Below are 13932 nucleotides of genomic sequence, written 5' to 3'. Positions count from 1 at the left end.
CTTACCCACTAGACCACCAGGGAAGTCCCCAACTCTTGGTATCTTAAGCTATCCTAGTCTCACTTCCTGCTGGTCAGTGGGGCTTTGCTTACTGCAGCCTGCCAGGAGCCCAGGTGATGGGACGATTACAGGCTGGGTGGCTGGGACTGAGTCTCCGGTTTGTACCACAGAGGTTTGGAGACTCATGGGCTTTGAAGTGCTTCTAGGGAAAGCGACAGGGCATCTCTCCTCACTTTTTCATCTAAAGGAAGTCATATGGCAACACCTCACTTAAAGGGCCACATGCCAGACACAGCAGAGCATAGAGACCTCTACCACCCGGCAGCAAAGCTGTTCCCAGCGTGCTCCTTCCTGACACATCAGAAGTGACCTGCCATTGCCTCCGCAGCTCCCCAAGCACTGCGCCCAGGATGAGCAGTGCATCTGTGGTTAGGACATCAATATGCCTGTGTAAATTTTGATCTTCCTTCATTCCACAGAGATCAAAGCCTGAAAACCTGATAAACAAGATGACATTCATGAAAGGTACACTTTCAAAGGGACCCGTGGGGGCTCTGCCCCCAGGTGGGCCAGGCCGGGCACCCAAGCATCGCTGAAGATCCTCATGTGGAGGGGCTGCCCACCTCTGCACCCAGCCAGGGTGCAGACCAGCAGGCCACACGCCTCGAAGGGCTGCCCTCTGCTCCTTCTTGGCGGGGGGACAGCTGTGAGTGAGGCAACGCTCTCCTCTTCCACAGAAACGTGCCCCCTCGGGAGGGCCGCCAATTGGCCACAAGCACCCTGGCTGCTTGTCTTGTTCCAGGCCCCACTGAGTCTGGACCAGGTCCCAGGCGATGAACCTGAGGACCCAGTGGGCTGCTTTGGGTCCCCACTCCCACAAACACCACAACCCACCCCCTTCGGGACGAGAGGCCAGCAACAGACATGCCCTGCAGGGCAGGCAGCCAGCGGGAGTGAGCTCTGTGCAGACCTACTGCGTGCCCAGTAGCTCCCCACAGCTTCTCCGCTGCTCCCTGTCTGATTTCAGCCCAAGTGGGAGGCCTGAGGCTGGCAAGGAGGCCAGGAGGCCTCTCCAGGGGTCTGGGCCGCCGGAACGACTGACCGTGTGAGCAGAAGTGTGGCATTTGCCGAGTGCCGCCACGGTGCCAGGCCTGGCTCCAGGCGAAGCTTCCTGGGCACACACCGGCCTCACGCCCGTCCCTACACGGGGGCTGCGGGACCCCTGTCCTGACACAGAGGTGGTGCAGCTGGGCCAAGAGCAAAAGTCCAGGACCGTCAACCTGCAGCCGCTGGGCTGGAAGCAAGAATGCAGCTCTTGCCCCTCTGTCAGGCCTCCCTTGGGCACTGCCAAGAGGAGGGCGCCCGTGCAGCTCTGAACGCCTGACCCACGTCCCACCCCATGAATTGGGAGCCCCTTCTGTAGATGGCTGGGCTTTTCTGCGCATCTGAAGAGTTCCCTCAGTCCCCACGTGGACCAGGGAGGCTCAGCCCTGGTCCTAGAGTGAACCCTGAAACCCACATGTTTGTAGCAGGGTCTGTGGAGAGCTAAACAACAGAATTTTACGCTACGAGATTTCCTGCTCACTTGTGTGTGCCATCTGTAGTTCAGGATTGTAACTGGCTCTCTATTTTACACTAAAATATAAACGGAGTAGCGGACTTCCCTGGTGGCGCAGTGGTTGAGAGTCCGCCTGCTGAGGCAGGGGACGTGGGTTTGTGTCCTGGTCCAGGAAGATCCCACATGCCGTGGAGCGGCTGGGCCCCTGGGCCCGTGGGCCATGGCCGCTGAGCCTGTGCGTCCGGAGCCTGTGTTCCGCAATGGGAGAGGCCACAACAGTGAGGCCTGCGTATCGCAAAAACAAAAAAAAACAAAAAAAAACGGAGTAGCGTGTGTAATGATGCCAAAGCACTCACAGTCGAACCTTCAAATCACAAGAAACCTGGCCACGAAAACCATACATGCAAAGCCCAGGAAATCTTTTACTGTCCTTCCCAAGTTAAAAGAACAATTTGGGCCTCTGCAGTCGGTCCATGAGATGCCTTAGCAGCACTAGGGAGGCTGCTCTTCAGTTCACTGTTCCCACCCATGCGCGTGCGCACAACCCAGCCCCCACACACATACACCTGATATGGAGATAAAGCCACCAAGGAGGAGGAGGGGGAAGAGACCTAGATGGATTGTAAGGGAGGAGGAGGGGGAAAAGGGGAAGGGGGAAGGGGGAGGAGGAGGAAGGAGGGGATGAGAAGAAGGGAGAGGGGGAGGGGAGGGGGGAGGGGAGGGAGTAGGGAATGAGAAGAAGGAGGGGAGGGAGGGGGAGGAGGAAGGGGGAGGGGCGGTTCAAGGAGGTCAGTCCTTGGAGTTGTAGTTACGAATCTTGGGGGGCCGCTGGCAGCCTTTAGGTTTTGCAGGATGAGCCCTGGGGGGTCTGGCAGGCTTGCCCCTTGCTTGGGCTTCCATCTTCATCCCTTCAACGGCAAAGGCTGCCCATGGCGCCACAGGGCTCCCCTCGGGGTGTTGGAGGCTGTAGGCTGCTGGAGGTGCTGGGTGCTCTAACAGGTGAAGAGAAAAGAGAAAGGAGGGTGCGTCATCATGGGGCAGGAAGGGGCAGGAGGCGGTGTGTACAGAGAGCTGGGTTCACTGAGTGTGAGTGGCCGAGCTGCTCGCCAGCAGGAACCAGAGACCCCATGCCTGCCCTGGTTCTTTGCTGGAGCCCATGCAGGCCAGTGTCCTGCCGGGGCAACAGCTGTTCCTGGGGGTCTTGGCCCTGGTGTCCCCGCACAGAAGGTCTGTGTGGGCACGTGCTCTCCATATGCTCTGCAGGGCCTGGGCCTGCTCCTCCACTGGGCACTCAGGACATTTGGCCCTGAAAACGACATCTCCTGTTGCGCTCATTTCGCAATAGGTCCCACGGAGGTACCAAGGTTAATGGTTGACTCACACTTCCCAGGCATTTCCCAGGCTGTCAACCACCCCCTGCCCTCTGGCCATGCTTGCCGGGCATCTCCAACCGTGCAGCAACCCCAACACGCGTGGCCAGGCACAGACCAAGGAGCCGGGAGCTGCACCACATGTCACAGGTATGGGCCAATGCTCTAGGACAGCCCTTCCAAAATATTAGCAACAAGTGTCTCTGCATTAGGGCACCATAGGTGATTTTTTTAAAAGTTCTTTGAGCTCTTCTCTATTTTCCTAGTTTTTAGAACTAAGAATGTATTTCTTTTTTAAAAGTACCAAGAAGATGTACAAGCATGGGGAATAGGGACAATATTTTATAATAACTGTAAATGGAGTGTAACCCTTTAAAAACTGTATAAAAAATAAAAAATAAAAATAAATAAAAAGCAACTGTGAGATGCAAGGTCAGGGGTGGCTCTCCTTCCTGTACTGGCCCAGCAGGCAGGGCCGGGGGCTGGAGCTCCAGGAGGGTCTGCACTAAGAATGCTGGGACTTCCCTGGTGGTCCAGTGGTTAAGACTCCACGCTTCCACTGCAGGGGCATAGGTGCTATCCCTGGTTGGGAACTAAGATCCCACATACCACGTGGTGTGGCCAAAAAATAAATAAAAGAGAATGCTGCCCCAGGGTGTAAAGACATGGTAGGTGGGGCCTGGCCAACTGGCATTGAAATCTCACACACGTGACACACACTGCAGTGATGCACACTGTCTACCCAGTGTCACCGAGCCCACCCCCCTGGGTCTGGTGGTGGGACGCTGTGGGAGAGGTCTGGAAGGCCTGCCCAGTGCATGGCCGCATGCTGTACGGGTGGACGACAGGAACCAACCCGGGCAAGACTTGAGGCCGAGGACAGGCCAGCTGCACAGCCTCTGGAGGAAAAGAACAGCGCTGGTGTGGAGCTGGGAGATGGGAAAGGCCTGGGCTTTGAAAGCACACACACATAGGGCTGCGTGCTGGGCTTCTTGCAGCGACTCCAGCACCACGAGCTTGGGGTCTGCCAGGAGCACCCAGGCCCTGGCCCCCTCTCCAGCGCTTTCTGCTCCTCTGGCCTCTGGAGACATCTGGAGCCATTCCTCCTTTCCCCGAGCCCCCAGGGGTCACACCCAGTGGCCTCCCCAGAGCCCTCAGCCCCAAAGCTGGGCCAGGTTCCGCCCTCCTCCTGCCCAGTGCCTCCGTGCGCCGGGTCCTGGAGTGGGGTGAGGATGTGCGTCCCTAGTCATCCCCAGGCTCCCTTCTGCTTCCTCTGGCCATGGCTGCTTCTCCCTCTCTGGGAAAGCGCCTGTGTCTTTGGTTCTTAAACCCCAGACGAATTCCTCCTCTCTACACAGAGACACTCCCACCCCAGAAGGCTTTACAAGTACTTATAAAGGGATCTCAGGTCAACTCCATGCTGCTCACTTGGTTTCCTTCTGGAATGCAGCTGCCACTGGGGAAGGGCGGGGTCAGGACCCTGACCACTGTGATGCTGGGGTTCCTTCCCTATAACTCGAGGGAGTAGCCCCTTCAGGGGTTCTGTGGGCATGACCTGAGTCCATCCCAGAGTCTCCACCTGGAGGCTCCTGGACAAAGCGAGGTGTAGGGAGAAGGGCCAGCCCAGGCCCCAAGACCTTTGCTTGGGAGGCCAAGCTCCCTGTGACCGGCTGTCAGGAGCTGTTTGCCAGTTCAGCCGGATGCCAGGCAGGTGGTTCCACTGTATGCTGGGAGCACAGGCCAGGCAGACCCATGTATCTGCCTGGGGGCAGGGCCTCTGAGCCGAGGGTGAGAAAAGGCTGGGAGGATGGCACAGCTGGCCTTGCAGGCTCTGGTTTTTGTCCCTCTCCTTGCAGTGTCGCCCTGAGGGGGTGACTGGCTCCTCCAGGACAGGCTTCCAGGGCAGGGCAGTCCTGGCTCAGGCATGAAGCAGGACATGTCAGGCCTGTTCTCCTCAGGACACTCCCTGTGCCCAAGCCGTGGTCTCTGCTTGATTAATCTGCGTCCTCACTCAGACCAGGAGCTGGTGTGTGGAAGCGAGGCTCCCACCGTGCTCTCTGCCTTCTCTCCCTTGTCTGACCTGTTCTGCTGTCTTTCTGCGCTGGTTCTGATCAGGCTTCAGGGAAATTTGGGGGCACAGCACTTGCCTCTCATGGCCTGCTGGTCCAGCTCCAGGTATCAGGAAGTTTCAGCGAGATGCCGAAGACCTCCCAGTATGAATCCGGGAGCAGGACGGGGGGCCCTGCAGGGGCTGACAGTGCCGAGGGGGGTGTGGGCCTGCACTTTTGGTGGATGGCCTTCCCCGCAACCTTCCTGGCACCTGTAATGACCTTGAGCCTAGAAGTTCTCCTGGACCAGCGCCCCCGGGGAAGTGGGCTGGTCTCCTGCCTCAGGGCCTCCTAGGGCTCTGATCGCAGCTCTCTGGAGGCTTGGAGCTATGCAACTCCCTTCGGAGGTGGCTTCTAGGCTGCCTGGCTTTCAGGGTGACCCTGAGCACGCCTGCCAGGCCTCTAAGGGCAGCTGGAAGGGCTGGGGACTCAGCTGCACTCCTGAGAAAGGGGATATGGAGCCATGTCTGCCCTGGCTCTCCAGAGCCTTCCCTGGAGCTGGGTGGCTGCTCTAGACGCAGGTACCAGTTGTGGCCTTGGCCACAGGGGACAAGGCCTTCTCAGGCTCACTTCAGCCTCAGCTGCTCTAGCCAGTCCTTCCCTCTCGTCTCTGGGTGACCACCTCTGCATGCCAACGGCCCCTCGTTTCTGTCGAGACTTCTCTCTTGCTTCCCTGGGAGCCCCGTAAGCCCCCAAGTTCAACATTTCTCAAACTGGGGGAATCACACCCCCAGGTCTCCTCACCCTCACCCTGGGCCTCCTTGTGGATCAGTGGTTAAAACTTAGATTCTGGGGCCTCCCTGGTGGCGCAGTTGTTGAGAGTCCGCCTGCCAATACAGGGGACACGGGTTCGTAACCCGGTCCGGGAAGATCCCACATGCCGCGGAGCGGCTGGGCCCGTGAGCCACGGCCGCTGAGCCTGCGTGTCCGGAGCCTGTGCTCCGCAACAAGAGAGGCCACAGCAGTGAGAGGCCCGCGTACCGCAAAAAAAAAAAAAAAAGTTAGATTCTGTTACACTCCCCACCCCCAAATCCTTCCAAGGCTTCCCACCACTGTTGGGACAGAGCCCCAAGCCTTCTGTGTATGACAGGTGTGGATGGTGGGCGTGACCTGGACCCCGAGCAGCCCTGCCCTGCCGGGAGCTGCTGCTGGCCCCTAGTGCAGAGGCTCCGGGAGGACACTCCCAGGCCCGACTCTACTCAGCAGGGTGGAGGACGGGCAGGCAGGAAACGCCAGATCCTTCAGGGCCCTGTAGCCACTCCCAGCCTTGGGCTGGGGACGCTGCCCAGACCAACCTGGTTAACAGACGAGCATCACCACTCCTCCCTCTCCCTTCCTGAAGTTAACGCCTGACACTAACCCCTAACGGCTCCTCGTACTGTCATTTTGGGGGGTACCTCCTCCCTGGCTCTGGGCTCATCCAGGACTGTCTGCTAGCGCCCCTCAGTGTGGCCCAGTGTGGATTCCATCTTGGGCTTTGGGAAGGGCTGCCGGGCCGCAGGGTTCCAGGACTTGGGCATGGGACTTAGCAGAAATACTCTGTGGCAGAGGATGTGAGGAGAGCCGGTACCGCCTCCATGGTGACTCTACGCCTTTTCAGGGCCTGTCTGAGCCCCAGCTCCCCAGACGAGAGGGGCTGGCAGAGGCCAGGTCAGGTGGGCAGGCGGCAGGCGCATGGGTGCAGGCGTGGGGAAGGAGGAAATGGCGCCAGGACAGAGGTCAGGACAGTGGGGGCTGGGGTCAGGTGGCAGAAAGCAGAGGCTGGGCCACCAAGCCTGGCTGGGTCCCCTCTTTGGAGGGAAGAGGGCTGGTAGGGCTGCCTGGCAGGGGGTGGGGGAGCCGAGTGCCCAGGCTGCACCCAGAGAGCCTGTGTCCTCTGTAAGGCATGTGTGGGGACAGCAGGGAGGGCACAGATGAGCACATGGGGCAGGGTAGATTCTGATCTGCCTCTTTCCACAGGGATCAAAGCCTGAAAACCTGATAAACAAGATGACATTCATGAAAGGTACACTTTCAAAGGGACCCGTGGGGGCTCTGCCCCCAGGTGGGCCAGGCCGGGCACCCAAGCATCGCTGAAGATCCTCATGTGGAGGGGCTGCCCACCTCTGCACCCAGCCAGGGTGCAGACCAGCAGGCCACACGCCTCGAAGGGCTGCCCTCTGCTCCTTCTTGGCGGGGGGACAGCTGTGAGTGAGGCAACGCTCTCCTCTTCCACAGAAACGTGCCCCCTCGGGAGGGCCGCCAATTGGCCACAAGCACCCTGGTTGCTTGTCTTGTTCCAGGCCCCACTGAGTCTGGACCAGGTCCCAGGCGATGAACCTGAGGACCCAGTGGGCTGCTTTGGGTCCCCACTCCCACAAACACCACAACCCACCCCCTTCGGGACGAGAGGCCAGCAACAGACATGCCCTGCAGGGCAGGCAGCCAGCGGGAGTGAGCTCTGCGCAGACCTACTGCGTGCCCAGTAGCTCCCCACAGCTTCTCCGCTGCTCCCTGTCTGATTTCAGCCCAAGTGGGAGGCCTGAGGCTGGCAAGGAGGCCAGGAGGCCTCTCCAGGGGTCTGGGCCGCCGGAACGACTGACCGTGTGAGCAGAAGTGTGGCATTTGCCGAGTGCCGCCACGGTGCCAGGCCTGGCTCCAGGCGAAGCTTCCTGGGCACACACCGGCCTCACGCTCGTCCCTACACGGGGGCTGCGGGACCCCTGTCCTGACACAGAGGTGGTGCAGCTGGGCCAAGAGCAAAAGTCCAGGACCGTCAACCTGCAGCCGCTGGGCTGGAAGCAAGAATGCAGCTCTTGCCCCTCTGTCAGGCCTCCCTTGGGCACTGCCAAGAGGAGGGCGCCCGTGCAGCTCTGAACGCCTGACCCACGTCCCACCCCATGAATTGGGAGCCCCTTCTGTAGATGGCTGGGCTTTTCTGTGCATCTGAAGAGTTCCCTCAGTCCCCACGTGGACCAGGGAGGCTCAGCCCTGGTCGTAGAGTGAACCCCGAAACCCACATGTTTGTAGCAGGGTCTGTGGAGAGCTAAACAACAGAATTTTATGCTACAAGATTTCCTGCTCACTTGTGTGTGCCATCTGTAGTTCAGGATTGTAACTGGCTCTCTATTTTACACTAAAATATAAACGGAGTAGCATGTGTAATGATGCCAAAATCACTCACGGTCGAACCTTCGAATCACAAGAAACCTGGCCACGAGAGCCACACATGCAAAGCCCAGGAAATCTTTTACTGTCTTTCCCAAGTTAAGAAACAAATCCCTCATTTCGCAGGATTAGTTACATTGTTATTATGCTTACTTGAGGACGGAACAGCATTCTTACAGGATGTTGATGGAGGACAGAATTTGGATGAGTCCAAACTTACACAAAAACTTCTACAATTTTGTACTGAATTCTGTCAAACACAAACTTTAAATCCCTACAGGGATACAGGCAGGAGGGGCTCTCAAACAAGTGGGATAAAAATTCTGGTTCAATATAAGGGTCCACATTGATAATACTCTTGGGAGGAGTGCTTACAGAAGGAGAAAAATCCAGAAGACGCTGCCAGAGACGTTAGAAATAGAGAAATCAAACCCATACAGACCCACAATGACCCCAAATGAGAATTCCAGACACTGTGGCTGTGATGGGGTGGGGCAGCTGGTCATGGGGAGGAGGGGAGTGTGTAAAGAACGTGCCTATGGTGGGGGAACAGGAAAGTGGTAACAAGTGTGAGAAATCAGTGGGGCTGTGTGAACATGGGTGTGAGTGAGTGAAATTATCCCAGGGTAAAAGTAGAATATGTAACTTACAGTGCAGCAGAAGAAAACTTGATTTCTCCAATGAAAGGCAGGAATGTAGAAAAAAGAAACAGAAAGTAAATAAATGGGAAGTAAATAATATGTAGAATTAAGCCCAAGGATAAGAACTAAATAAACATAAATGAGTTAAGCTCAGCAACGAAGAAAAAAATTCTCAAATTGGATTAAAAAAAACAAACAGGACTTCCCCGGTGGCACAGTGCTTAAGAATCTGCTTGCCAATGCAGGGGACACAGGCTTGATCCCTGCTCCGGGACGATCCCACATGCCGTGGAGCAACCAAACCCGTGTGCCACAACTACTGAGCCTGCCTTCTAAAGCCTGCGAGCCATAACTACTGAGCCCATGTGCCACAACTACTGAAGCCTGCGCACCTAGAGACCGTGCTCCGCAACAAGAGAAGCCACCGCAATAAGAAGTCCACACACCGCAACGAAGAGTAGCCCCCCGCTCACCGCAACTAGAGAAAGCCTGCGTGCAGCAACGAAGACCCAACGCAGCCAAAAATAAATAAATTTATATTTTTTAAAAAAAACAAGATCCAACAAGATGTTGTATAAAAGACCCATTTAAAACAAAAGACAGGGAATTCCCTGGCAGTCCAGTGTCCAGTGTTTAGGACTCTGTGCTTCCACTGCTGGGGGCCTGGGTTTGATTGATCCCGGGTTGAGGAACTAAGATGTCCCAAGCCATGTGGTGAGGCCAAAAAAAAAAACAAACATAAAAATTGAAAACAAAACAAAACAAAAAATAGAATTAGGCACAAAGTGTCATAAGGGGCAAAGAAGAACTCTGTGTTCTGGTGCAGGGACGACTTCAAAACATATCAAATGACATCTGACAGAGCTGCAGAGCAAAACAGATAATCCAAAACAGGTAGGTGAAGGTTTTAATCACCCCTGTTGATCACAAACCCACACAGAGATGGCAAAGACTTAGTCAATGGAATTAATTACCTTGAGTTATTAGACACAGAGACATCTAAACTAATAGGCAGATAACACACTTTTTTTTTTTTTTTTGCCGAACACAGATCACACACAGAATCAGACCACATATCAGGTCACAGAACAAGTCTCAATTCATTCCAAATAAAATACAATAAAATTAGAAACCAACATCTAAATCCCCCCAAATTTCTTCTGCTTTGAAACTGACTAATGTATTACTGAATAATCCTTGAGTTATACAGGAAATCAAATAGTGAATTAAAAAATATTTAGAGTGGAATCTCAGAATTTGTAGGACAGAGCTGAAACAGCTTTAAATACACTTATCTGGAAATACTAACAGTTAAAACTACCAGGAGATGAGCTAGCCTCCAATGGGAGAAGTGCGAGAGTAAGAAACAGAACAAACTTGGGAACAGGAAAAAGGATGTCATAGCGTTAAAGGCAAGTTTCAGTGACATAGAATCTCCAAGAAAACAAACAGCACAGAGTATCAACAGAACCCAAACTGCTATCTGCAGAGATTGATAAGATTAACCTCTGCCAAGACTGATCCGAAAAAGGGAGAGAAAATGAACATGGCAGGGGAATAACTGGGTAAAAGTGAATGTTATAAAGACCTATTCACGAGTAAGTTAATAAAATCCAGATGAAATGGAAAGTTACAAAACCATTTGAAATGTCCAATAATTATTAAGAAAATTGAAATGATGATCAAAAAATTCCCTCCCCAAAGACCTGTGGCTCAGATGGCTTTACAGGAGGTTCTACTGAATTTTCAAAAAAACCAAAATTTCAAGGAATAGTCAGTTTCTATCTTATTCCAATTATTCAGAAAAGTAGAAAAAGAGTGAAAGCTACCAGGCTCATTTTATAAGTAATCTACATTCCCAAAGCAGATAAGGACAACCCAAGAAAAAATTATAGGCCCATTTAACTCATAAATGTAGCTATAAAAACTGTATATAAACATTAGCAAATCAAATCAAATAAGTATTAAAAATATATCATTATCTAGTTTATCCCAGTAATGCAAAGCTGTTTCAATATCAGAAAATCTACATTTCACCACAATAAGAAAAAAAATATGATTATCATAATCAATGCAGAAAAACAGCTGGAGGTTTAACACTTACTTATGATGAAAACTCTTAGTAAATCAAGAATGTAGGGGCTTCCCTAGTGGCTCAGTGGTTAAGAATCCGCCTGCCAATGCAAGGGACATGGGTTTGATCCCTGGTCCGGGAAGATCCCACATACCGTGGAGCAACTAAGCCTGTGCACCACAACTACTGAGCCTGCGTGCCGCAACTACTGAGGCTGCACTCTAGAGCCTGCAAGCCACAGCTACTGAAGCCCACACGCATAGAGCCCATGCTCTGCAACAAGAGAAGCCACCGCAATGAGAACCCCTGCACACTGCAAGGAAGAGTAGCCCCTGCTCGCTGCAACTAGAGAAAGCCCACGTACAGCAACAAAGACCCAACTCAGCCAAAAATAAATAAATAAATAAATAAATAAATAAAGTTATAAAAAAGAAAAAGAATGTAAGGGAAGGGATTTCTGTGGTGGCGTAGTGGTTAGGACTCCACACTCCCAATGCAGGGGGCCAATCCCTGGTCCAGGAACTAGATTTCACATGCATGCCGCAACTAAGAGTTCACATGCCACAACTAAGGAGCCAGTGAGCTGCAACTAAGGAGCCGGCAAGCTGCAACTAAGAAGCCTGCCTGCCTGCTGCAACTAAGACCCAACGCAACCAAAAAAAAAAAAAAGGAAAAATTTTAACTTGATAGAGGTTATATCTTAAAAACACACAGCAATCACTTTATTTAGTGGAAAACTACCCTCAATCTCTTCAAGTCAGAGAATGAGACAAGATGTCCATCATGACACTCCTGTTAATATGATTCCAGGGCCCCAACCAGCTCTGTAAGGAAAGCAAACTAAATAAGACTATAAGTACTGAAGGGAAGAAACACTCACTATTTGAAGACAGCAAGATCATCCACTTAGGGAAAAAAGCACCAAAGACAAACTATTAGTGTCAATGTGGAAGGTCAGCAAGGCGGGTGGACAGATCAGCCTGCTCTACAGAGCACTTCTCGACAGAACTGTAACCATCTAGCAAATAGGATAAAGTACTGGAAATAGCAAGAAAACTCTAAATCAGCCTGCCACCTGTTTTGTAAATGAAGTCTCACTGGGATGCAGCCGGATGCCTTGTCATCGTTGTCTGTGGCCAGAGGGTGGCCACTGTTTCCACTGCTGCTTCTGCCACCAGCACCTGGGGGCCTTCCCTCAGCAAAGGAGGATCTAGGCCACTCTGTCTTTACAAAGTGAGTGTGAAATCTGCAGTGTTCTCCAGAGAGCAAATGACCGCTTATGAATCAAGAAACCAGAAGTGCGTTTGTTCTATACACTGATTCTAATGGTTTTTAAAGTTGAGGTGCTATTTCTTTTTTTTTTTTCTTTTTTCTTTTTTTTTTTTTTGCGGTATGCGGGCCTCTCACTGTTGTGGCCTCTCCCGTTGCAGAGCACAGGCTCCGGACGCGCAGGCCTAGCGGCCATGGCTCACGGGCTTAGTTGCTCCGCGGCATGTGGGATCTTCCCGGACCGGGGCACGAACCCCTGTCCCCTGCATCGGCAGGCGGACTCTCAACCACTGCGCCAACAGGGAAGCTCAAACGTACCCATTTTAAGTGTGCATTTCAATGGGTTGTAGAAAATGTATACATCCATGTATGTGGAACATTTCCATCACCCCAAACATTCCTACCCCCGGCCCTAAGCAACCACCAATCTGCTTTCTGTCGTTACTGACTCTATGGGTCTTTTCTAGAATTTCACATAAAAAGAGTACACTAGGTACTGGTTTGATGTCTGGTTCTTCCAGAGATCAAAGAAATGTTTGAGTTGCTGTTGTCATATGTATCGGTAGTTCTTTTGCTTGTGGAGTAGTAGTACACCATATGGCTACATAGTAATTTGCTTTTCCATTTATGTGTTGATGGACATTTGTGTTGTTCCCAGTCTGACATTCGTGTTAAGGCCTTCCCGTGCGTGCATGTTTCTATTTCTCTCCCACGGTTACCATGGAATTGAATGGCTAGGTTGTGTAGTAAGAAAGTTTTTTTTTTTTTAAGAAACTGCCAAGCTATTTTCGAAAGCAGTTGACCATCCTGTGTTCCCTCGGGCAGTGTGAGTTCCAGCTCCTCCACATCCTGGCTACCACTTGATATTGTCATGTTTTTGTATGTTTTCGGTTATCTGAGTGAATGTGTAGTGGCACCTCGCTGTGGTTTACATTTGCATTTCCCTGATGACTAACAATGAGTATCTTTCATGGGCCTGCTGGCCATTTGTATCTCTTCTATTGTAAAGTGTCTTTTCTAGTATTCTGGCTATTTTAAAAATTGGGCTATTTATTTACTACTGAGTTGTAAAGTTCTTTGAATATTCTGGACACAAGTCCTTGATATGTGTTCAAATATTTTTTCCCAGCCTGTGGCTTATCTTTCCATCTTCTTGACAGTGTCATTGGAGATGTAGAACTTTAACATTTTGATGAAGTCCAATCTATCAACTATTTTTTCATTTATGGTTGGAACTTTTATTAATCCTAAGAAATTTTTGCCTATCCCAAAGTCACAAAGATTTTCTCCTATGCTTTCTTCTAGAAGTTTTATAGTTTTAACTTTAAATTTAGGTTTATGATAGATTTTGATTTAATTTTTGTATTTGGTAAAAGAGTTGAGATTTGTTTTTTCCCCACATGGATATCTAGTTGTTCCAGCACAATTAATTGCATAAACAATCCATTCCTCTTAAGTTACATTAATTAAAAAATCAGTCACGGGCTTCCCTGGTGGCGCAGTGGTTGAGAATCCGCCCGCCGATGCAGGAGACACGGGTTCGTGCCCTGGTCCGGGAAGATCCCACATGCCGCGGAGCAACTGAGCCCGTGAGCCATGGCCGCTGAGCCTGCGCGTCCGGAGCCTGTGCTCCGCAACGGGAGAGGCCACAGCAGTGAGAGGCCCGCATACCGCAAAAAAAAAAAAAAAAAAAAAAAAATCAGTCACCATATATGTGTGTGTGTGTGTCTATTTTTTCTGTCCTTATGCCAACAACACACTGTCA

The 13932-nt window shown here is 52.0% G+C and overlaps 1 protein-coding gene across 1 annotated transcript in view; it reads right to left on the bottom strand.

Moving 5' to 3' along the window:
• Positions 1-1956: 1956 nt before the first annotated feature.
• Positions 1957-13932, bottom strand: part of CCDC57 (coiled-coil domain containing 57) — a 109089-nt gene continuing 97113 nt past the window's right edge. The window contains exon 21 of the mRNA XM_067021008.1: positions 1957-2550. Within this exon, the coding sequence (XP_066877109.1) occupies positions 2348-2550 (203 nt within the window). The 3' untranslated portion in view covers positions 1957-2347. The remainder of the gene's footprint in view (positions 2551-13932) is intronic.

The sequence above is a fragment of the Kogia breviceps genome, chromosome 19 (genome assembly GCF_026419965.1).
Source record: "Kogia breviceps isolate mKogBre1 chromosome 19, mKogBre1 haplotype 1, whole genome shotgun sequence".
Lineage (NCBI taxonomy): Eukaryota > Metazoa > Chordata > Mammalia > Artiodactyla > Physeteridae > Kogia > Kogia breviceps.
Note: the sequence above shows the minus strand (reverse complement) of the source record. Positions and strands in the feature narration are given on the sequence as shown.